Source organism: Oncorhynchus keta, chromosome 14 (genome assembly GCF_023373465.1).
Source record: "Oncorhynchus keta strain PuntledgeMale-10-30-2019 chromosome 14, Oket_V2, whole genome shotgun sequence".
NCBI lineage: Eukaryota > Metazoa > Chordata > Actinopteri > Salmoniformes > Salmonidae > Oncorhynchus > Oncorhynchus keta.
In genome coordinates, this window is record NC_068434.1 from 26740509 (window position 1) to 26765734 (window position 25226).

General features: G+C 41.6%; 1 protein-coding gene and 1 pseudogene across 1 annotated transcript in view; one reads left to right on the top strand and one right to left on the bottom strand.

The window, feature by feature from the left end:
- Positions 1-830: 830 nt before the first annotated feature.
- LOC118394051 (protein DGCR6-like) lies at positions 831-7542 on the bottom strand (annotated as a pseudogene).
- A 1164-nt stretch (positions 7543-8706) lies between these two features.
- The window catches only part of LOC118393089 (rasGAP-activating-like protein 1), a 41052-nt gene continuing 24532 nt past the window's right edge, over positions 8707-25226 (top strand). Inside the window, exons 1-10 of the mRNA XM_035785384.2 lie at positions 8707-8897; positions 9210-9266; positions 11173-11286; positions 11753-11814; positions 19383-19512; positions 21353-21434; positions 21558-21698; positions 21876-21967; positions 22201-22318; positions 22753-22906. Coding sequence (XP_035641277.1) covers positions 8788-8897; positions 9210-9266; positions 11173-11286; positions 11753-11814; positions 19383-19512; positions 21353-21434; positions 21558-21698; positions 21876-21967; positions 22201-22318; positions 22753-22906 — 1060 coding nt within the window. The 5' untranslated portion in view covers positions 8707-8787. The remainder of the gene's footprint in view (positions 8898-9209; positions 9267-11172; positions 11287-11752; positions 11815-19382; positions 19513-21352; positions 21435-21557; positions 21699-21875; positions 21968-22200; positions 22319-22752; positions 22907-25226) is intronic.

The window sequence follows — 25226 nt, forward strand, 5'->3', positions numbered from 1 at the left end:
ATGGCCAAAACTCCATCCCACAAATCAGGCTGAAATTGCAAACAGCTCTTATGCTAAACGAGCATTATCATTATCACAATTTCACAGTATTATTTTAGAGTGGAAATATATAAAACACAGGACAATCACGTTTTTGACTGCACTGTAACATATGCCTAAAGTAAAGTTGTCAAAAGGGTTGGTTTTCATCTACCATAATAACAATAACTGGATGCTACAGTATCAGCATACAAATGACATTCAAATCATCTAAGATTGTATAGTACTAGTACATTTAAATACCCTTTACCCAATGTTTTGCCTATTGTCACTCAACTAGACTAATAATGAAACAATGAGTCACAATCAAATAAATACCTTTTAATTCATGAACACATTTTACATTGGCCAAAATCATGGTAAACATGAATAACATTTTTTTTTAACAAAAATATCACAAACATGATAAGTTGGATGGATAAGATGACTTATTTCAATTTTGCATCTGTGTGACTGAGTGGCAACACAAATGCAAAAGTATCTACAGCCTTCAGTGATTCTTCAAATTCCTACACTCTCTTCACAGCCCCATTGTCATCCATAACCAGTCATTTCTACATAGATTCACAAAGAAATACAACTTCTTGGTTTCCATGTGCATTGAACAGAACACACACCGCCCCTGAGGACATGAACCTCAACATGTTGGAAGAGAATGTGTATCCTGAGCCCTGCTCAAGCTCTCATTAACAAGAGGACAGGATGCTCTTGTGTCTATCCACTCTTGTATATGCTCTTTAGTATCCAGTGCTTTCACACAATCAGACCCTGTCTATCGGTCTGTCTGTCTCTCAGGACAGGCCTCCTTACTGGGACTCTTTCTGTAGAAGTTTAAGTATCCTTTTGAGCCGGTTCATCTGCATTGTCAACTCCTCAAATGACAAGAAGGGAACATGAAACCTCCGAGCCATTATTGTCAACGAGCAGCGCAGTTCTGCAAGAAGAAGAATTCTACACATGGCGCAAGCCCAAAAACACTTAAAAGTGGCTTGCACTCTACTGCCTCTAGGATATGCTTCCAGTGAAACAGCTTAAACCCTAAAATAATGGTCTTCTTTGGCTAATCCTGTAGTGTAGCAAGGCTATTTCAATTGTGGAGACAGAGACTCTACCACCATCTATTGGACATTTTCCTACACTGCAATCTGTGTTTCACCCCTTGATCCCGCTGGCAGTGCACTTAGCTTCCAACACTTTAAGACTACAAGACTCTCTTTAGGACTCAAGGCACATATTTCACTAAAAAAATCAAGATTACTTCAACATTAGAATGATAACAAACTACATCTGTCATATTTGGTAGAATAGACATCTGGTTATGAGTATGAGCTTATGTAGAGGTGTAACAGGGTTGGTTATGTTTCCACTTGACACTGCATAAATATGTATTGAGATCGCAATTTAAATTCTTCCAAGTCTGACATTGACATGCAAGCGGTAGGACATGTTCTGAAATAGTGCATTCTATTGACGTATTTACAATGTGTACAATTTCACTATGTACATTTACTGAGTCAGTCCATCAGGAAATGTACCAGTCAAAAGTTTGGACACAACTCATTCACTGGTTTTTCTTCTTTTTTAATATTTTATACATTGTAGGATAATAGTGAAAACACCAAAACTGTGAAATAACACATATGGAATCATGTAGTAACCAAAAAAGTGTTAAACAAATCAAAATATATTTTATATTTATCCAGCCTTTGCCAGGATGACAGATTTGCACACTCTTGGCATTCTCTCAACCAGCTTCACCTGGAATGCTTTTACAACCGTCTTGAAGAAGTTCCCACATATTCTGAGCACTTATTGGATGCTTTTTTCTTCACTCTGCAGTCCAACTTATCCAAAACCATCTCAATTGGGTTGAGATCAGGTGATTGTGGAGGCCAGGTCCTTTGATCACTCTCCTTCTTGACAGGATGGCATATCACTGCAAAATGCTGTGGTAGCCATGCTGGTTAAGTGTGCATTGAATTCTAAATAAATCATTGCAGTGTCACCAGCAAAGCACCACCACATTATCACACCTCTTCCATACTACATCGTGGGAACCACACATGCGGAGATCATCCGTTCAGCTACTATGTGTCTCACAAAACATTGCAGCAATTCGACCATGAAGGCCTGATTCACGTAGTCTCCTCTGAACAGTCGATGTTGAGATGTGTCTGTTACTTGAACTCTGTGAAGCATTTATTTGGGCTGGTAATGAACTTATCCTTTGCAGAAAAACCCTTGAATGAGTAGATGTGTCCAAACTTGTGACTGGTACTCTATATGCATACTGAAAAAAATATAAACACAACATGCAACAATTTCAAAGATTTTACCGAGTTACAGTTTATATAAGGAAATCAATCAATTTAAATACATTCATTAGGACCTAATCTATGGATTTCACAAGACTGGAAATACAGATGTGCATCTGTTGGTCACAAATACCTTTAACTAAAGGTAGGGGCAGTGGATCAGAAAACCAGATAGTATTTGGTGTGACCACCATTTGCCTCATGCAGCATCACACATCTACTTTGCATAGAGTTGGTCACAAATACCTTTAAAAAAAAGGTAGGGGCGTGGATCAGAAAACCAGATAGTATTTGGTGTGACCACCATTTGCCTCATGCTGCGCAACACGTCTCCTTCACATAGAGTTGATCAGGCTGTTGATTGTGGCCTGTAAAATGTTGTCCCGCTCCTCTATAATGGCTGTGTGAAGTTGCTGGATATTGGCGAGAGTAGAATAGAATAGAATAAAACTTCATTGTCCATCTAGGATGGACATTTGTTTGGCATCACCTCCATTAAAATAATCACATACACATACATTCTAACATCATACACATTTAAACCAGTCAGTCCATCATGTTGCATAGACTAACAACATAGAGGATATTAATTGATTCACTCGCAAACAACCACTGTCCCAACTGCACTAGATAGATGAGTACATATAGATACAATTTACTTTGCATTTAGTAGTCCAACAGCACAAGGAATGGATGTTGTACACATCGATCCAGAGCACCCCAAACATGTTTAATGGGTGACATGTCTGGTGAGTACGCGTGCCATGGAGGAACTGGGACATTTTCTCCTTCCAGGAATTGTGTACAGATCCTTGCGACATGGGGCCGTGCAATATCATACTGAGACATGAGGGGATGGCGGCTGATTAATGGCACGACAATGGACCTCAGGGTCTCGTCACGGTATCTCTGTGCATTCAAAATTACATCAATAAAATGTAAATGTGTTCATTGTCAATAAACATGGGGCTCATTATTCACAACTTTGACATCAGCAAGCTGCTCGCCCACACGACGCCATTCGGTTGTGAAGGTCGGTTGGACGTACTGCCAAATTCTCAAAAATGACATTGGAGGCAGATTATGGTAGAGAAATTAACATTCAATTCTCTGTCAACAGCTCTAGTGGACATCCTTGCAGTCAGCATGCTAATTTCACGCTCCTACAAAACTTGAGACATCTATGGCATTGTGTTGTGTGACAAAATGGCACATTTTAGAGAGGCCTTTTATTGGCCCCAGCACAAGGTGCACCTGTGTAATGATCATGCTGTTTAATCAGCTTTTTGATATGACACACCTGTTAGGTGGATGGATTTTCTTGTTGAAGGATAAAATGTTCACTGACAGGGATGTAAACACATTTCTGACGAGGAGGAGTAGTGGGAAGGATCGGAGGACCAAAGCGCAGCGTGGTAAGTGTCCATATTGATTTAATAGAACAATCGAACACTGAAACAAAACAATAAAGCGACAACGAACTAAACGAAACAGTCTTGTACGGTGAATACACAGAACAGAAAATAATCACCCACAACTCAAGGGTGAAAACAGGCTACCTAAGTATGGTTCTCAATCAGGGACAACGATTGACAGCTGCCTCTGATTGAGAACCATACCAGGCCAAACACAGAAATCCCAAATCATAGAAAAAAGAACATAGACTGCCCACCCCAACTCACGCCCTGACCATACTAAAACTAAAACAAAGACAAAACAAAGGAACTAAGGTCAGAACGTGACAGATGTGCCTTTGTATGTTGTTGTGTAAGAGCGAGTTAGCTAGCATGCTTGAGATGTAATGTCGCATTAGCCCCTGCTAATTCAGTTATTTCCATGCTAACAGACGAATCACGCATCTACAGCCATCAACATAGTGTTGTCCTGCACATCTAATGTATTTGTATTTATTATGGATCCCCATTAGTTGCTGCCAGCAGCTAACCTCTTCCTGGGGTCCAGCTAAATAAAGGCAGTTCATACCATTTTAAAAACATAACAATACATTCACAGATTTCACAACACACTGTGTGCCATCAGGCCCCTATTCCACCACATATCTACAGTACAAAATCCATGTGTATGTGTGTGTATAGTGCGCATGTTATCGTGTGTGTGTGTGTGTATGCATGTGTCTGTTTGTGTTGCCTCACAGTCCCCGCTGTTCCATAAGGTGTATTTTACTTTACGGAATGCAAAATTACAATGCTTGTCTTTCATAATTTGGTCAGATACTGTATAGTTGGATGTGTAGTGTCAGCATTTGTTGCTGGCATGGCATCGCTAAGTTTGATGGAGCTGAGTTTGCTTTTTTCCACAAAATGTAATTTAAGGTGCTCCGAAGTTTTTTACTATCATTCTTTATGTCATTTATCTTTGTTTCATAGTGTAGTTTCTTCTTCTTTTTATTCAGTTGTCACATGATTTCTCAATTTGCAATACATTTGCCAATCGGTTGTGCAAGCCAGACTTATTTGCCATTCCTTTTGCCTCATCCCTCTCAACCATACAATTTTATAAATCTTCATCAATCCACAGGGATTTAACAGTTTTTACAGTCATTTTCTTAATGTGTGCATGCTTATTAGTAACTGGAATAAGCAATTTCATAAATGTGTCAAGTGCAGTGTCTGTTTGCTACTCTTTACACACCACAGACTAACAAATATTCTTTACATAAACAATATAGGAATCACTACAAAACTTGTGTCTACCGACCTCTTATACACAATATTAGGCCCAGCCTCTGAAACATTGGTTTTCCTAGATATGGCTACTATATTGTGATCACTACATCCAATGGATTTGGTTACTGCTTTCAAACAAATATCTGCAGCATTTGTAAAGACATGATCAATACATGTTGATGATTTAATTCCTGTACTGTTTGTAACTACCCTGGTAGGTTGATCGATAACCTGAACCAGGATGTAGGCACTAGTTACAGCTTGAAGCTTTCTCTTGAGTGGGCAGCCTGGTGAAAGCTAGTCAATATTTAAATCACCCAGATAGTTAAGCTCTTTATTGACATCACATACATTATCAGGCATTGCACACGTTATCCAGATACTGACTGTTGGCACTTGATGGTCTGTAGCAGTTTCGCACCAGAATGAGCTTTAGGTGATGCAGATGAACCTGCAGCCATATTACTTCATTAGTATTTGACATGAGAGCCTCTCTAATCTTTACAGGAATGTGGTTCTGAATATATACAGCAACACCTCCACCATTAGCATTTCTATATTTTCTGTAAATGTTATAACCTTGTATTGCTACCACTGTATCATCAAAGGTATTATCTAAATGAGTTTCAGAGATAGTCAGAATATGAATGCCATCTGTTACTAGCAACTTATTGAGCTTAAGCCACATGTGTTAACATGGGCTATTTTGAGCACTTTTCTTCTGGGATGCTTACTTGATTTTATTGCTTTACTCGGAAGCTTAGCAGTAGATGTGCTCATGTTCTTTGTGCTAGTGCAGGGTGAGCTGCACACAGTGGATTTCCTCCTAGGGCACACCGGCTCAGTGCTAACAGTATAAATAGGGTTCGTTGGCACATGATTACTGCATACAGTAGCTGTAGGATCAGCAGAGGCACTCAGAACAGTTAGAGGAACATACATGATGTTACTTACATTGTGTCTACCGACACCTCTGGTGTAATGTACATTTGCTGAAGCATTATGACCACACTGCGTCACAATGTTAGGGATTATCTGAGCTGGGCTTGGGTCATTGATAAGTCATTGTCTTGTGTCTATTGTCAGAATAAACAACAATCACCTGGGATCACTGGCTGGACAGTCCTTTCTTTAAAAACACAGCACATGGCAGTTACGAAGTACGATCACATCTGTTACACTGATGCAGAGACCAGTCTTCTTGTCTTTGCTGGGTATCTGTTACAGAGGCACACAAGGACATTGAATCATTGTGTTCATGTATCTGCCATATGCACTAGAATGTACATTTACAAAGTGTTGATTCAACTGGGGATTGGTGGTTATTTAGAACCCTGGTGTTCTGCTGGTTTATAACCTTTTGGTCCATCTCCACCAAAATCTTGTCATCCATCATCTGTTCCTCTCTCACTTGAATCTCCAGAGCCTGATAGAGACAATTATGTCCTCAGACATGAACAACAGAAATCAGTTATGTGGCTGTGCTATAGAAGGATGTTTGGGATCATTTAACAACACATCAATAACATGTGTTTGCAGTCAGTCCACAAACTGAATTGTAATAATGGTATGATGCGTTGTCAATTCCATACTTCTGTTTCTCCTTGTCTATTTGTTTACATAACTACAAGGTTGTGTGATTTGCAAACCTGCAGGGCTTCTTTATGCTTACGAATCAAATCCTGCTTGAGTACTGGGCATGAGGAAGATAATATTGACACATTGTAATGGTGAAATCCCTCAGATTCCTTGTATAATGCCACACTAACATACACTCAAGTGTTTTTTGATAAGGCAGAGAACATGTGAAACCTAAAGAGGGCGAGACCTTGATGCTCACAGTGCAGATTTTGTCTCTGGTTGTACAGATTCAGGTGTTGGACATCCAGGAGTCCCTATACTATATCATACACTGTTCCATCTATGAGTCTCAGAGCCAGGTCACTTAGTGTGGTGTAGGACAGGCGCTGCTGGAAGGAACTGGACATGGGGGTAAAACAATAAACAAAGATTACTTCCTGGACCTGGAAGCAGAGGTCAAGTCACGTTTCTGTAACTCCCTATTCAATAGGTACCAAAATGACCGAAATGGGGTGGTTCTACCTAAACTTGTCCAATAAAAACATTCTGACATGCTTCTGATATCTAACAACTGTAAATAGTTAGGAACCATGAACGCACGTAAGACACCGGGAGAATCTCAATGGAATTTTCTTGATTCCCCGTGCCCTCTCTCCTCACCTTCTCAAAGCAAAAGGTCTATGGGAAGGGACATCTGACCTCATCCAATGGGTTTTAAAATGCGGAGGCGGCAGAGAGAGGAAGCGAGAAATGAAGGAAATGCAATTGAGATTCTCCAATGATGCTGGGTTGGGATGATTACCTGTGCAAATCTTTGATAAGGGTTTGTAGTTCTGATGTATGGGAGTTTAGTTTTCTCAGCTAGCTCCGTGCTAGCAATCAAACATGCTTGCTAGCTAGCTAGCTTTACTCTCAGCCATAGCATAGGTTATTAGCATTTAGCAAACCCTTGTAAAAGCTTTGAGGAAACACATAGGTACCTAGCTACAGTTATCTTTAGAAGTTCATCAAAATACAGTATACACAAAGTAGTGTGCATTCCTGCTGTAGTTGGAGGCTAGCTACTGATGTTCGGATGCTCTGCCTGTGGAAGGACAGAAAAGTCTAAACCAAATCCTTGGAACCACAGAAGACTGCTGAGGGGATGACGGTTCATAATAATGGCTGGAACAGAGCAAATGGAATGGCATCAAACACATGGAAACTATGTTCATCCCACTATGTTCATCTCACCAATTCTGCTCCAGGTATTACCACAAACAAGCCTGTCCTCCCCAATGAAAGGTGCCACCAACCTCTTGTGCTTGGGAGGTCTCAACTCTGACATAACCCCATTGAAGTTGACATTTAAAATGGTTAGTGTTAGGGTAGCGGTTAGGGTTATGGTTAAGTGTAGGGCCAAGGATTCCTATTAGCACGACCCATGGAAGGGTTTGTTATCTATAAGATACCTGCTTGTAATTTACTTTATTTATTACTTTTATTTAATTGCAGTTTTGTCATCATTCGTGGTATTTATCATATTAGCAAAGATACGTTAAATGGAAATATATTATTTTACAGCGACAAAAGCAAGTGTAGGGGTCGCGAGAACAAGCAGGAGCTAAATTCATCCGCCAGATGGCGCGCGCTGTACACTGTCAATCGAGCGAAGATTCTACAGTTTCCACAGGTTGATCGTGTCATGTGTCATTTCGGCAAGTCGTGTGTAGATTGATGAGAAGGCAATGAAAGCCTAAAGATGTCATGTTTTTAAAAGTAGCCACTGTTGTAAAATAGTAGTATGATATAGGCTACAAATGCCAATTTCCTCTGGAAATGAAAAAAAAACGCATGGGATGATTATTTTCTTGAAATTACCCAAATTAGGAAAGTAAATGGCAGTAATTAGTAATTGGCACTATACTTTACATATTTTGTTTTTCCTCGGGTTGTTTCCAAACATTTTATAACATTGTTTGCTTACTTTACTTACCTTACTATTATAAATTTGCAACGTTGCTGTTAATTCTGTATCAAATAAGCCTACTGTACATTGAAAACGATAGATCATTGATTATAACATAGGCACGATACGCCGTCATGCGCAAAAGGTGCCAGAAATGAAGAGGACCCAGTTGCGGAGGAGGCGAGCACCATAGGGAGCACCGTTGAAAGGATCACGGATGTGCAGATTAAATAAGTGGCAAAACCATTCTCAGTTGTCAAAAATGGCCAAAAACACATCCCTATATTTCCGTATTATAGAGGGCAGGAGCCTTCCAGTCAAAGACGTGTAAGTATGTCTTAATTGTACTTATTCAACAGGCAGCAATTACTCCTATTTGCTTATTTATGTTTCTCGTTGTGTGAAGTACTCGTATACTAGGATGTACACTTGTTTGGAAGTTAATAATACCTTTGTTTTACAGCACTTATTGAGATATTGATGGTAAAATGTGACTCCAAGTAGCCTAGACTTGACAGGTGTTTAAGATATTTCTATCAATAATGTATTTCGCAACTGATAAGGGAAGAGCATATCTGTAGGATTCCTCTGCTACCTTCATTCCATCTTTAAACATATATTTTTATTTTATTTGTCAAGCTCTGGGACCAGTGACCCATACTGCATTGTAAAAGTTGACAATGAAGTTGTGGCCAGGTGAGTCCATCATATCAGTCATATGCATTTTTGGTTTGTTTGCTGCTTAATTTGACTGTTTTTCAAATGTGAATGATAAATGGGCTAAACGTTTACTTCAGAATTGTATGTGACAACAAGTGGCATGCTGCTGCCAAAAACGTTAAAACTGATAGGGCCCTACTGTCAATACAATGGCAAAACATATTTATCAGTTCGTAGGAAACCGTGTTGTATCCTATCATTTTGTATTTACTCTATGCCAAACCTCTGATTGCTCTCACACACGTTGAATTCAGAACAGGATAGGAACAGGATGTATAATGAAGCAGTCGGTTGCTGGACTTTGGGTACCCCGCTATGTTTTATACAGGTTAACATGGCAGGAGTGTGGTATAGTAGGCTAGGTGTGTGATCACTGATAAGGACTGTGGTGTTCTTAGGTTGAGCCCCCCAAGTGCAATTGAACCTGATCCAGGGCTGGCCTTTAAGACACCAGTAGGTAACCATGGAGAGGGGGCATAAATTATTGCAGGGAGCTCCCGTTCCCATTCCCGGCTCCAGGCAGGGGCATGGAAGACTGATGGTTCATGCCGCGCATTGCCCGGGGTTTGGCTGTGTGTGTGTTCACACAAGTATACTCTGTATATAAATGTCCCATATGTTTCATTTGTTGTCTTTTGGGAACTATGTTCCCTGGTTCATTACCTGTCGCATTGTCCTCATGTGGAATGACTAACGAGTTAATCAAAGCGACTAACGAGTTAATCAAAGCTCCCGGCTAAGGCCTCCCGGGTGGCGCAGTGATCTAGCTGTGCCACCAGAGACTGTGGGTTCGAGCCCAGGCTCTGTCGCAGCCACCCGCGACCGGGAGGTCCATGGGGCGACGCACAATTGGCCTAGCGTCGTCCGGGTTAGGGAGGGTTTGGCCGGTAGGGATATCCTTGTCTCATCGCGCGCTAGCGACTCCTGTGGCGGTCCGGGCGCAGTACACGCTAACCAGTTCGCTAGGTGTACGGTGTTTCCTCACATTGGTGCGGTTGGCTGCCGGGTTGGATGCGAGCTGTGTTAAGAAGCAGTGCGGCTTGGTTTGGTTGTGTTTCGGAGGACGCATGACTCTCAACCTTTGTCTCTCCCGAGCCCGTACGGGAGTTGTAGCGACGAGACAAGACAGTAACTATTAACAATTGGATACCATGAAAAAGGTGGTAAAAAAATAAATAAAAAGAACCCCCCGGCTAATCAAGACTCCCAACATCTCTTTTCTGACAAACTGATGTTTCAGCGGTTGATAAAATGCATTTGTTTTGTCTTTTCATTGAGTTGTTTCTTCTCCCACAATGAGAGGAGTTGGAGGGTTGGCTGACTGCAGAGATCTGCATCAGTCTCTGGCTGTCTCATTCTCAGCTCACTGACTCATTGACTGTGTGCTTTCTGGACACCTTGGTGCTTTGACCCTGCTGTGGAGTAACGGTGTCTGTAAAAACAGAGTTTCATTGTAATAAAGGGATGCACATTACTGATGAAAATAGACCTTCCTGCTACCCATTGGCATAGAGGACATGATGTTGAAGTCATTCCTCAATTTCATGTCTAGACAGCAGGTTTGCAATCTCCAGTTTATGGTTAGAGCATTTGCAGTAGTTAATGTTTCATAATGAAAAGCCAGATTTAAAAATGATTGCATATAGACTTGTATTTTGTTATTCCACACACTGCCTTTTGAAGTTATTGCATTGTTATTCTGTCACAGTATCATTTCTTTCAACACATCACAATATTCCGCACACAGCCTTCATTGTAGATTGTTGTCTTTCATTGTTACTGACATTCACAATGAAAGGGATTATGGTTATGAATAAGAAATAAGGGTCATGTAGTACTTGCTGTGGTTACGGTCCCTATAATTTGCACTGTTATCTTGCAGGACAGCCACAGTGTGGAAGAACCTCAACCCTTTCTGGGGAGAAGAATACACACTGCACCTCCCGACGGGGTTCCACTCGCTCGCCTTCTATGTCATGGATGAGGACACCATTGGGTAAGATTGCCTTTAACAGCTGTCAGAGAGAATTATTGTAGTGTTTGTGTCGACAAGTTAGTTGATAATTGTGTATAAACAGGGTATAACCGGTAGAATTATCATAGTTTTGTAATTGAAGAGATGTTCATGATTGTGTTGGCTTGTTTACCAGAGGCTGTGATTTTAGAGTTTTGTATCCAGACTGACTGGGTGAAGAATCATGGATGTGTGTTTTGGAAAAACCTGAAAGCTTTCAATAAACAAACATCAACATACAGATGGTACCACAGATTGAGAAATGAAATACTATCTCAGTCTCCTGATCAACAACCTCCTCAGTCTATGCATATATTCTTACTGTATTATGAGGTCACTTTATAGGATGTTAAGTCCTTTTTTGAGAAATACCTTATGTGAAGACCTTTATTTTCAATTATACGTTTTTGTTAATTGTGACATATGTTCTCCCTTTTTTTTGCCCTAGCCATGATGACATCATTGGAAAGATATCGCTGAGCAAAGACACCATCGGGGCCAAGGTTAAAGGTAAACCTGTTCACTATATGTCACAATACTGTTTGTGGCTTTAAATGAGTGGGTGGCATTGAGATGATGGGAAAAAGTACCAGCACAGAAACACATCTAAATGCTTATTGATTTATAGAATTGTCACGCTACGGTTGTGGGTCTACTTCTCTGTCTATGCCATGCTAGAGAGGGTAAACCAAAAGAGCAAAGGGTCATCAGAGAGGGGTTATTCCCATGACTCCGAGTTAGTCTCTGCCATGTAGGTCACTGTGATTGAAGAGCTGGGTCTTTTTTAGATCCTGTTGCTGGGAAAGTTTGCCAGTGTGTTCTCACAAATCCATAGGTTAATTTAGAGATTCATTTTCTGACTGCTATGCTTGTTAGTTTGATATACACATACTATTACATAGTATATACACATACTATCACATACTCTTCCCTACTGATTCGTCTCTATGAGCCAAACAGCTTCCTTCTCATTGGACAGCGTACAAATAGGGAGAGAAGGGCCTGTACATGGTTACATTTGTTTGAAGGATTGCTTCTTGAGTCAGGGTTTGCATCAACTCCAGGATCATGCATTGTACAGTGCAGCTGTCCTTTTGTTTAAAACACCACTGTAGTCTGTGAGAAGCAACCGAAAGCTTTTCAAACAGCCAGCCTGCGCCTTCCTTCACCACAGCACACCTGGCTCTCCTACAGTAACTTTTAATGTGGGAATTATTTAGAATATATAGCAATAATGTCTTTGCTGTGCTTTTCCTTATCCATGGCAACTGGGAATAAGAATTATATTGTTACTTTGAATGTGTTTTGACACTAGACAAAAGACACTTTCTCTGTTAGTTAGTGTCTTATACCAATGTCTCGCTCCAGGGAACATTCTGCATTCAGTCCTGATTCACTGCAACATGTTGCCACTGAGTCAACAACTCCTTCACAGGATCTTAGGAATTCTCTCCTCTTTTGGCTGTGAAACTGAAGTTACTGCCCTCACCACCTTTTATCTCAACCAGAAATGTCAGCACCAGTCCTCATATTATCACGTACAAACAATCCTCTTTTTTGATACTATATATACAAAAGTATGTGGACACACCTTAAAATGAGTGGATTCGGCTATTTCAGCCACACCCATTGCTGACAGGTTTATACAATCCAGCACACATCCATGCAATCTCCATAGACAACATTGGCAGTGGAATGGTCTTACTGAAGAGCTCAGTGACTTTCAATGTTGCACCGTCAAAGGATGAAACCTTTCAAATTTCTGCCCTGCTTGAGCTGTCCCAGTCAACTGTAAGTGCTGTTATTGTGAAGTGGAAACATCTAGGAGCAACAACGGCTCAGAGGTGAAGTGGTAGGCCACACAAGCTCACAGAATGGGACCGCCGTGTGCTGAAGCACATAACGTGTAAAAATCTTCTGTCCTCGGGTGCAACACTCACTACCGAGTTCTAAACTGCCTCTGGGAGTAATGTCAGCACAATAACTGTTCGCCGGGACCTTCATGAAATGGGTTTCCATTCCATGCCAAGCGTCAGCTAGAGTAGTGTAAAGCTCACCTCCATTGGACTCTGGAGCCGTGGCACTGCGTTCTCTGGAGTGATGAATCACGTTTCACCATCTGGCAGTCCGACGGACGAATCTGGGTTTGGCGGATGCCAGGAGAACGCTACCTGCCCAATGCATAGTGCCAATTGTAAAGTTTGGTGGATGATGAATAATGGTCTGGGGCTGTTTGTCATGGTTTGGGCTAGGCCCCTTAGTTCCAGTGAAGGGAAATCTTAACGCTACAGCATACAATAATATTCTACAAGATTTTGTGCTTCAACTTTGTGGCAACAATTTGGGGAAGGCCCTTACCTGTTTCAGCATGACAATGCGCTAAAGCACAAAGTGAGATCCATACAGAAATGGTTTGTCGAGATCGGTGTGGAAGAACTTGACTGGCCTGCACAGAGCCCTGACCTCACTAATGCTCTTGTGGCTGAATGGAAGTAAGTTCCTGAAGCAATGTTCCAGCATCTAGTGGAATGCCTTCCCAGAAAAGTGGAGGCTGTTACAACAGCCAAGGGGGGACCAACTCCATATTAATGCCCATGATTTTGGAATGAGATATTCGATGAGCAGGTGTCCACATACCTTTGATCATGTTGTTTAAGTACCAGACATTTATCCAGGGGAGGACTTATCAGTGGGAATGTGTTTAAGGTTTGAGTAAATGTTCACAATAACAGAGCCAGGCACTGCCCGTTAGAGACACTAGGCATTATTGGTATAGTACTAGGCTGTCTGTTTTCTACGATTTCCCTGATAGGCTTTATTAAATGCCACATACAGTGCCTTCAGAAAGTATTCACACCCCTTGACTTTTTCCACATTTTGTTGTTACAAAGTTGTTGTTACAAAATATATATATATTTTTTTTTGTCAAACACTAATTATATCTTGATTACATAAGTATTCAACCCCCTGAGTCAATACATGTTAGAATCACCTTTGGCAGTAACTACAGCTGTGAGTCTTCATGGGTAAGTCTGTAAGAGCTTTGCACACCTGGATTGTACAATATTTGCACATTATTCTTTCAACATTCTTCAAAAATATGAAAAGTGGTACTCAGTGATGTGTTGTGTTGGATTTCCCCAAACATAATGCTTTGTATGTCGGACATAAAGTACATTTCTTTGCCACATTTTTTGCTATTTTACTTTAGTACTTTATTCCAAACAGGATGCATGGTTTGCAATATTTTTTATTCTGTACAGGCTTCCTTCTTTTCACGCTGTCGATTAGGTTAGTATTGTGGAATAACTACAATGTTGTTGATCCATCCTCAGTTTTCTCCTATCACAGCCATTAAACTCCGTAACTGTTTTAAGTCCCCATTAGCCTCATGGTAACATCCCTGAGCGGTTTCCTTCCTCTCCAGCAACTGAGTTAGGAAAGACAATCTGTATCTTTGTAGTGGCTGGGTGTATTGATACACCATCCGAAGTGTAAATAATAACTTCACCATGCTCAAAGGGATATTCAATGTCTGCTTTCTACATTTTTACCCATCTACCAATAGGTGCCCTTCTTTGCGAGGCACTGGAAAACATCCCTGGTCTTTTTTGTTGAATATGTGTTTGAAATTCACTGCTCGACTAAGGGGCCTGACAGATAATTATAAACTCAGCAAAAAAAGAAACGTCCCCTCACTGTCAACTGCGTTTATTTTCAGCCAATTTAACATGTGTAAATATTTATATGAACATAATAAGATTCAACAACTGAGACATAAACTGAACATGTTCCACAGACATGTAACTAACAGAAATGGAATAATGTGTCCCTGAACAAAGTCAAAATCAAAAGTAACAGTCAATAACTGGTGTGGCCACTAGCAGCATTAAGTACTGCAGTGCATCTCCTCCTCATGGACTGCACCAGATTGACCAGTTCTTGCTGTGAGATGTTACCCCACTCTTCCATCAAGGTACCTGCAAGTTCAAGGACATTTCTGGGGGGAATGGCCCGAGCCCTCACCCTTTGATCCAACAGGTCCCAGACGTGCTCAATGGGATTGAGATCCGGGCTCTTCGCTGGCCATGGCAGAACACTGACATTCCTGTCTTGCAGGAAATCACGCACAGAACGAGCAGTATGGCTGGTGGCATTGTCATGCTGGTGTGTCATGTCAGGAAGAACCTGTAGGAAGGGTACCACATCAGGGAGGAGGATGTCTTCCCTGTAACACACAGCGTTGAGATTGCCTGCAATGACAACAAGCTCAGTCCGATGATGCTGAGACACACCGCCCCAGACCATGACGGACCCTTCACGCCCAATTTGATCCCGCTCCAGAGTACAGGCCTCAGTGTAACGCTCATTCCTTCAATGATAAACGCGAATATGACCATCAACCCTGGTGAGACAAAACCGTGACTCGTCAGTGAAGAGCACTTTTTGCCAGTCCTGTCTGATGGTTGGTTTGTGCCCATAGGCGACGTTGTTGCCGATGATGTCTGGTGAGGACCTGCCTTACAACAGGCCTACAAGCCTCTCTCAGCCTATTTCGGACAGTCTGAGCGCTGATGGAGGGATTGTGCATTCTTTGTTTAACTCGGGCAGTTGTTGCCATCCTGTACCTGTCCCGCAGGTGTGATGTTCGGATGTACCGATCCTGTGCAGGTGTTGTTAAACGTGGTCTGCCACTGCGAGGATAATCAGCTGTCCGTCCTGTCTCCCTGTAGCGCTGTCTTAGGCGTTTCACAGTACGGACATTGCAATTTATTGCCCTGGCCACATCTGCAGTCCTCATGCCTCCTTGCAGCATGCCTAAGGCACGTTCACGTAGATGAGCAGGGACCCTGGGCATCTTTCTTTTGTGTTTTTCAGAGTCAGTAGAAAGGCCTCTTTAGTGTCATAAGTTTTCATAACTGTGACGTTAATTGCCTACCGTCTGTAAGATGTTAGTGTCTTAATGACTATTTCACAGGTGCATGTTCATTAATTGTTTATGGTTCATTGAACAAGCATGGTGTGTTTAAAAACGGTATCGATATGATAACAGCCAGTGAAAGTGCAGGGCACCAAATTCAAACAACAGAAATCTCATAATTAAAATTCCTCCTACATACAAGTATTTTACACCATTTTAAAGGTAAACTTGTTGTTAATCCCACCACAGTGTCTGATTTCAAAAAGGCTTTACGACGAAAGCACACTAAACGATTATGTTAGGTCAGTACCTAGTCACAGAAAAACACAGCCATTTTTCCTATCCAAAGAGAGGAGCCATAAAAAGCAGAAATAGAGATAAATGAATCACTAACCTTTGATGATCTTCATCAGATGACACTCATAGGACTTCATGTTACACAATACATTTATGTTTTGTTCAATATAGTTCATATTTATATCCAAAAATCTCAGATTACATTGGTGCTTTACGTTCAGTAATGTTTTGCTTCCAAAACATCCGGTGATTTTGCAGAGAGCCACATCAATTTACAGAAATACTCATCATAAATGTGATGAAAATACAAGTGTTATGTATGGAACTTTAGATAAACTTCTCCTTAATGCAACCGCTGTGTCAGATTTCAAAAAAGCTTTACCGAAAAAGCACACCATGCAAAAACAAGCCATACAGATATCCGCCATTGTCACGCCTTGGTCATTGTATCTTGTGTTTTTGTTATATGTTTGGGTAGGCCAGGGTGTGACATGGGTTTATATGTTGTATTTCGTATTGGGGTTGTATTAATTGGGAGTGTGTATTATTAGGGGTGTGTCTAGTTAGGCTTGGCTGCCTGAGGCGATTCCTAATTGGAGTCAGCTGATTCTCGTTGTCTCGGATTGGGAACCGTATTTAGGCAGCCTGAGTGCGCGTTGTATTTCGTGGGTGATTGTACCTGTCTTAGTGTTAGTCACCAGATAGGCTGTATTAGTTTCACTCGTTTGTTGTTTTTGTATTTTCAGTTATTTCATGTACCGCATTATTCTTCATTAAAAGTCATGAGTAACCTACACGCTGCATTTCGGTCTGACTCTCTTCAAACAACAGACGAAGTTCATTACAGCCATGTTGTGGAGTCAACAGAAGTCAGAAATAGCATTATAAATATTCACTTATCTTTGATGATCTTCATCAGAAGGCACTCCGAGGAATCACAGTTCCACAATAAATGTTTGTTTTGTTCGAATCCATCATTTATGTCCAAAGACCTCCTTTTTGTTCGCGCCTTGAGTTCACAAATCCAAATTCACGAACTCGCAGGCCAGACGAAAAGTCAAAAAATTCCATTACAGTTCGTAGAAACATGTCAAACTATGTATAGAATCAATCTTTAGAATGTTTTTAACATAAATCTTCAATAATGTTTCAACCTGAGAATTCCTTTGTCTTTAGAAATGCAATGGAACGCTACCTCTCACGGGAGCGCGCCTGAATGAGCTCATGGCACTCTGGCAGACCTCTTACTCAATCAGCTCTCATTTTCTCCTCCTTCACAGTAGAAGCCTAAAAAAAACTACAAACCTCAGATTTCCCACTTCCTGGTTGGATTTTTTCTCTGGTTTTTGCCTGCCATATGAGTTCTGTTATACTCACAGACATCATTCAAACAGTTTTAGAAACTTCAGAGTGTTTTCTATCCAAATCTACATTACATTTACATTTAAGTCATTTAGCAGACGCTCTTATCCAGAGCGAAGTGCATTCACCTTGACATCCAGTAGAACAGTCACTTTTAAATCTTAAAGGGGGGTGGGGGGTGGGAAGGATTACTATCTTTGAGGTATTCCTTAAAGACAGGGTTTCAGGTGTCTCCGGAAGGTGGTGATTGACTCCGCTGTCCTGGCGTCGTGAGGGAGTTTGTTCCACCATTGGGGGCCAGAGCAGCGAACAGTTTTGACTGGGCTGAAACTGTAGCCTCAGTGGTAGGGAGGCGAGCAGGCCAGTTAGTGCCCTTGTTTGGTGTAGGGCCTGATCAGAGCCTGGAGGTACTGAGGTGCCAGTTCCCCTCACAGCTCCGAAAGATCTTGTGGGATCAAATGGAAGCCAGTGGAGAGAGCGGAGGAGCGGGGTGACGTGAGAGAACTTGGGAAGGTTGAACACCAGACGGGCTGCGGCGTTCTGGATGAGTTGTAGGGGTTTAATGGCACAGGCAGGGAGCCCAGCCAACAGCGAGTTTAATCAGAAGGGAGATGACAAGTGCCTGGATTATAATAATGTTGTAGAGCATGAACCTACAGGAACGGGCCACCGCCTTGATGTTAGTTGAGAACGACAGGGTGTTGTCCAGGATCACGCCAAGGTTCTTAGCGCTCTACTCATACTATGCATATCTTAGCTTCTGGGCCTTGGTTGCAGGCAGTTTACTCTGGGCACCTTATTCATCCAAGCTACTCAATACTGCCCCAAGCCATAAGAAATTAATTAAACCCTTTACAATGAAGATCTGTGAAGTTATTTGGATTTTTTATGAATTATCTTTGAAAGACAGGGTCCTGAAAAGGGGACCTTTCTCTTTTTTGCTGAGTTTATGTGTTGTGTACAGAGATGAGGTAATTAGCCTAGTGGTAAGAGTGGCAGTTAGTCTAGTGGTTAGAGTGTTGGTCCAGTAACTGAAAGATTGGTGGATCAAATCCCCAAGATGACAAGGTAAAAATCTGTTGTTCTGCACCTTAACAAGGCAGTTAAATCCACTCTTCCAAGGCTGTCATTGTAAATAAGAATTTGTTCTCAACTGACTTGCCTAGTTAAATAAAAAGTTATTCAAAAATCATGTTAAACATTGTTATTGCACAAAGTGAGTCTATGTGACTTGTTAAGCACATTTTACTCCTGAACTATTTAGGCTTGGGGTTGAAAGGGGTTGAATACTTATTGACCCAAGACATTTCAGCTTTTCATTTTTTATTAATTTGATTTTTTTTTCAAAAAATATAATTCCATTTTTACTTTATGGGGTATTGTGTGTAGGCAAGTGACAAAAAAAATCTCAATTTAACACAACAGTATGTAGAAAGAGTCAAAGGGTGTGAACACTTTCTGAAGGCACTGTATGTGTTGTAATGTCCCCTGTGTCCAGGGCTGGATAACTGGCTGAATCTGACCCGGGTGGACCCGGATGAGGAGGTGCAGGGGGAGATCCACTTTGGTCTGGAGCTTCTCAGAGATGCCAAAGGTATAGGACTACGATGCCATTTCATAGAGGCCAGGTAAGGCACGTACTTTATTGGTTAATTGATGCGACTTTAAGCTGTTATGGTCTCTTGTTGAAATGTATAACTGCTTCTTCAATCTCAAAAGATTGGCAAAATGATCATCCTCTTTGACATTTCATCATACAGTGACTAATGTGTTGTGGATGAATTCACAATATCTGCAATGCTCAGCAATCAATGTTATTGTTGTCGTCTTTATTCTTAAAGTAAATACAAGCCCTAGAGGATATTGTGTTTACCTGCCTGTTGAAGTGTCAGCAGACACCAAAGCCAAAGAGTTACAGAAAGCAGATTTTGAGGAGGATAAGCTCATTTCATTTAGCAAAAGGAACGTGCCACAGAGACATTCATAAGAAATAAGAGGCAGAGAGGTCCCCGAGAGGGCTTCAGTAAGAGGATGGAGACTGAGCACTGTGAGCATGGCCGCCATCCATCTTGGCTGTTTCTGAAGGCTTTATGCAATCATTGGTAACATTCTCAATACCCTCTGAAGGAGGGCTTCCAACTAGATCTGGCCTTCTCTCAGCACTGCCATACGTTTAAAATGAGGGGGTTCAGTTTATTTATTTTCTACTAAGAAATCCTAACATTTTTCCACTGAAGTCTTCCAGCTAACCTCTGCACAGAGGGTGACAACCAAGAACAATGAGCATAGTGTTCCAGAGAATTGAGATTAGGGGATGAAGCAACTTTGTTTTCTCTCCTGGAAGCAGAGCACCGCATGGAAAACATAGCATCAAACAGCAGATTTTAGAATGTCTGGTGCTCCTTTGCCTTTGTGTCCTGTAGACAAGCCCCCCCTCCCGGGTACACAGTTTTTTTTCTGCCCTAGCACTACACAGCTGGTTCAAATAATCAAAGCTGGATGATGAGTTGGTTATTTTAATCTCACTGTCTCACTACACTTACTATCTCACTCTCACTACACTTACTATCTCACTAGACTTACTATCTCACTACACTTACTATCTCACTACACTTACTATCTCACTCTCACTACACTTACTATCTCACTACACTTACTATCTCACTACACTTACCATCTCACTACACTAACTATCTCAATACACTTACTTTCTCACAACACTCACGATACCACTACACTCATTATCTCACTACACTTACCATCTCACTACATTCACTATCTCACTACACTCAGTATCTTACTGTCTCACTACACTTACCATCTCACTATCCCACTATACTCACTATCTCACTCTCACTACACTCACTTTCTCACAACACTTACTATTTCACTGTCTCACTACACTTACCATCTCACTACACTTACTATCTCGCTACACTCACTAGCTCACTACACTTACTTCACTGACTGTCTCACCATCTCACTACACTTATTGTCACTACAATTACTATCTCATTACACTCACTGTCACACTCACTACATTCACTATCTCAGTCTCACTAAATATATAATCTCACTACGCTTATTATCTCACTATCCCACTATACTAACTATCTCACGACACTCACTCTCACTACACTTACTATCTCACCACACTTACTATCTCACTATCTCACTACACTTACTATCTCACTGTCCTTACTATCTCACTGTCTCACTCCACTTACGATCTCACTCTCTGACTACATTTACTATCTCACTACACTTACCATCTCAATATTACAACTATACAGCCCCTCAAAGTTCTTTCATCTTTAGATTTGGCAGACTAATGTAAAATGTAGGAGAATGATATATGCATATATCACCCCACTCATTGAATAATTCCAGTACCCTGTAAAAGGCCAGGGGTTAAATGTTAAATGGGTTGCTCATGCACTGATGTGTTTCTGTTTGTTGACCTCTTAGAGACTTGGCACCAAGAGACATTTCTGGAACCTCTGATCCCTTTGCCAGAATCCTCTTCAATAACCACAGTGCAGAGACTTCGGTGAGGAGGGAGATGAGCTGAATAACGTGTACATGTCTGAATGAATCATCAACTTTAGCGGAGACAAAGACTGATTATGTTAAATAGTATATGAAATGTTTTTCTTCTGTGTTTGTCTGTCAGATCATTAAAAAGACTCGTTACCCACACTGGGGTGAGACCCTGGAGTTGGAGCTTGAGACAGAGGAGCTGTCTGAGGGAGGGACTGTGACAGTGGAGGTCTGGGACTGGGACATGGTGGGCAAAAATGACTTCCTGGGAAAGGTGAAGTGGTTATGTTCCTAAAGTCCAATCCCTCATACTGTTGTTAATCTGTGAGGACACGGTATACTTATTTCTACTATATAGAATGATTCATACTTTTACAAATACAAATATTTGGTGGTATAATACCTTTTCAGTTTAGTGTATGATGTATTGGTTATCTGTTTTCATGTTCAGGTGGAAATCCCTTTTGCTTGCCTGCATAAGACACCTCTGGTACAGGGTTGGTTTCGTCTGCTGCCCCTGGGAAACAATGAGGATGATGCTGGGTAAGGAGTGTGTGGGTGTTAGTGTGGTTGTGTGGATGTGTATCGGTTTGTGTGTGTAAGAGAGAGAGGGAGGGGGTGTTTTTTATGTATATTGTGGGCACATTCCCTTGGTAATGCTCATCACTACCTGTGCTATAACATTCTTGTGCTAAGCGAACTTCTTGTGAGTATTGTTTAATTAAGAATGTTGTGACTGTAGTGTCTCTGAGGCCTCTTTCTCTCGCTGTCCACAGAGGTAAGCTGGGTGCGCTGCGACTGAAGGTACGTCTGGTGGAGGACCATATTCTTCCCTCCATGTACTACCAGCCTCTCATTGACCTGCTGGTGCAGTCAGTCATCTCTCCTGCTGAGGTCAACATCACACTGCTGTCACATACACAACCCATTGTTATTAACTAATTCTACAGGATATTTTTCAGATTTTTTCAACCACTAATGTGTTACATTTTTCATGCCATTTTTAATGTTAAATGTCATCTTTATTTAACTCGGCAAGTTAGTTAAGAACAAATTCTTATTTACAATGACAGCCTACCGGTGAACAGTGGGTTAACTGCATTGTTCAGGGGCAGAACGACAGATGCCATGGTGCGTGATTCCTTTCTATGAAAATATATTTACTTCTTTAGATTTCTTACAATATAGCACATCCTTTCACCACAGAGTTTATACACTATATAGAGCCTACTGTGCCCCATGGCTGACAGACACGTAGCCAGCTTCCTCTCATAAATGAACACCTGGCTAATAGACCCTGACTGTCTCCACCCTCTGACCCATCTCAGGTGGAGGACGGCAGCCCCCTGACCATGCTGGAGGAGGTGACCACAGTGGAGAGCCGGCAGGACGTGGCCATGACCCTGGTCAAGATCTACCTGGGGCGGGGCCTGGTGGTGCCCTTTCTGGACTACCTCAACACCCGCGAGGTCAACCACACCTGTAAGATATACTGGCTGTCTGGGGAATTTAACATAGGACAGGAAAGTCATATTCCTGAGCGTAATGCTTTTCTAGATGCTCTTGTCAGAAATCATGGTTATATGACCACTGTCTCTTGGATGTAGTGAAACAAATCCATGTGCAGCTGTGAACAACCAGACATTGTAGGTTAAGGTAATGGGCAGTTTTGGAAGGAGCTTGTGGCTGTGAACAACCAGACATTGTAGGTTAAGGTAATGGGCAGTTTTGGAAGGAGCTTGTGGCTGTGAACAACCAGACATTGTAGGTTAAGGTAATGGGCAGTTTTGGAAGGAGCTTGTGGCTGTGAACAACCAGACAGTGTGTAGGTTAAGGTAGTGGACAGTGTTGGAACGAACTTTGAGTGTATATGTGCTCGGCAGATTAAAAAAGAGCCCAGTTGATCACCTGCTCTTGTTCCTGCGTATCCTGCAGAGGCTCTAAGCAATGCTGGTATTTAACTCTGATTTGACGCTCTCTCTCTAATCGCAGCAGTAGCCACGGTCAGTCTGTCTGTGTGGGCGGGCGGTGCAGCATTATATTAATCAGACCTCCAGCAATTATTCATCCTTACAGTTGTTTGTCAAATTCTGGGTGTTCATTAATTATGTTCCTGTCTCCACTCGGGTCCCCAGGCTAAGTCATAAGGAGTTTAGTTGTGCTCTTCTTCTTTTTTCACTTTCTGTTAGTGTGGCTTGTGATAACAAGCAAAGTTTCCATAGCAACTCCACACGATCTAAAAATGGAGCTTGTTGATCATAAGATCAAAATAGATATTGGGGAGTAGAAAAATGTGAGAGAAAAAAAAGTAAGAAAAAAAAAGAGAAATTAATTTATGCTGAAGAAGTGGTGTGGTGGAACAAACTTTTAACATCCTTTTTAATATCATAAAAGAGCAGGCAGCTCTTCTCTTCTCACAAATGAGCTTCTGGCCTACAACTACACTGATCAAAAATATTTACACAATATGCAACAATTTCAAAGATTTTACAATTGTTACAATTCATGTAAGAATATCAGTCAATTTAAATAAATTCATTAGGCCCTAATCAATGGATTTCACATGACAGGGAATACAGATATTCATCTGTTGGTCACAGATAGCTTAAAAGGGTAGGGGCATGGATCAGAAAACCAGTCAGTATCTGGTGAGAACACCATTTGCCTCATGCAGCACGACACATCTCCTTTGCATAGAGTTGATCATGCTGTTGATTGTGGCCTGTGGAATGCTGTCACACTCCTCTACAATAAATGTGTGAAGTAGCTGGATATTGGCGGGAACTGGAACATACTGCCGTACACATTGATCCAGAGCATCCCAAACATGCTCAATGGGTGACATGTCTGGTGAGTATGCAGACCATGGAAGAACTGGGACCTATTCAGCTTCCAGGAATTGTGTACAGATCCTTGCGACATGGGGGATGTGCATTACTATGCTGAAACATGAGGTGATGGTGGCGGATGAATGGCACGACTATAGGGCTCAGGATTTGGTATCTCTGTCTATTCAAATTGCCATTGATAAAATGCAATTATGTTCATTGTTCGTAGCTTATGCCTGCCGATACCATACCCCTACCGCCATCATGGGGCGCTCTGTTCACAACGTTGACATCAGCAAACTACCCAACGCCATATATGCTGTCTGCCATCTGCCCAGTACAGTTGAAACCAGGATTCATCCGTGAAGAGCACACTTCTCCTGTGTGCCAGTGGCACAAGGTGGTGAGCATTTCCCCACTGAAGTCAGTTACGACGCCAAACTGCAGTCAGGTCAAGACCCTGGTGAGGACAACGAGCACGCAGATGAGCTGACAGTTTGTGCAGAAATGATTTGGTTGTGCATACCACACTTTCATCAGCAGTCCAGGTGAATGGTCTCAGACAATCCCGCAGGTGAAGAAGCCGGATGTGGAGGCCCTGGGCTGACGTGGTTACATGTGATCTGCGTTGTGAGGTCGGTTGGACGTACTTCCAAATTCTCTAAAATGATGTTGAAGGCGACTTATGGTAGAGAAATTAACAATCAATTATCTGGCAACAACTCTGCTGGACATTCCTGCAGTCAACATGCCAATTGCATGCTCCCTCAAAACAGTGGCCTTTTATTGTCCCCTTCACAAGGTACACCTGTGTAATGATCATGCTGTTTATTCAGCTTCTTGATATGCCACACCTGACAGGTGGATGGATTATCTTGGCAAAGGAGAAATGCTCACTAACAGGGCTGTAAACAAATGTGTGCACAACATTTGAGAGAAATAAGCTTTTTGTGCTTATGGACATTTTCTGGGAT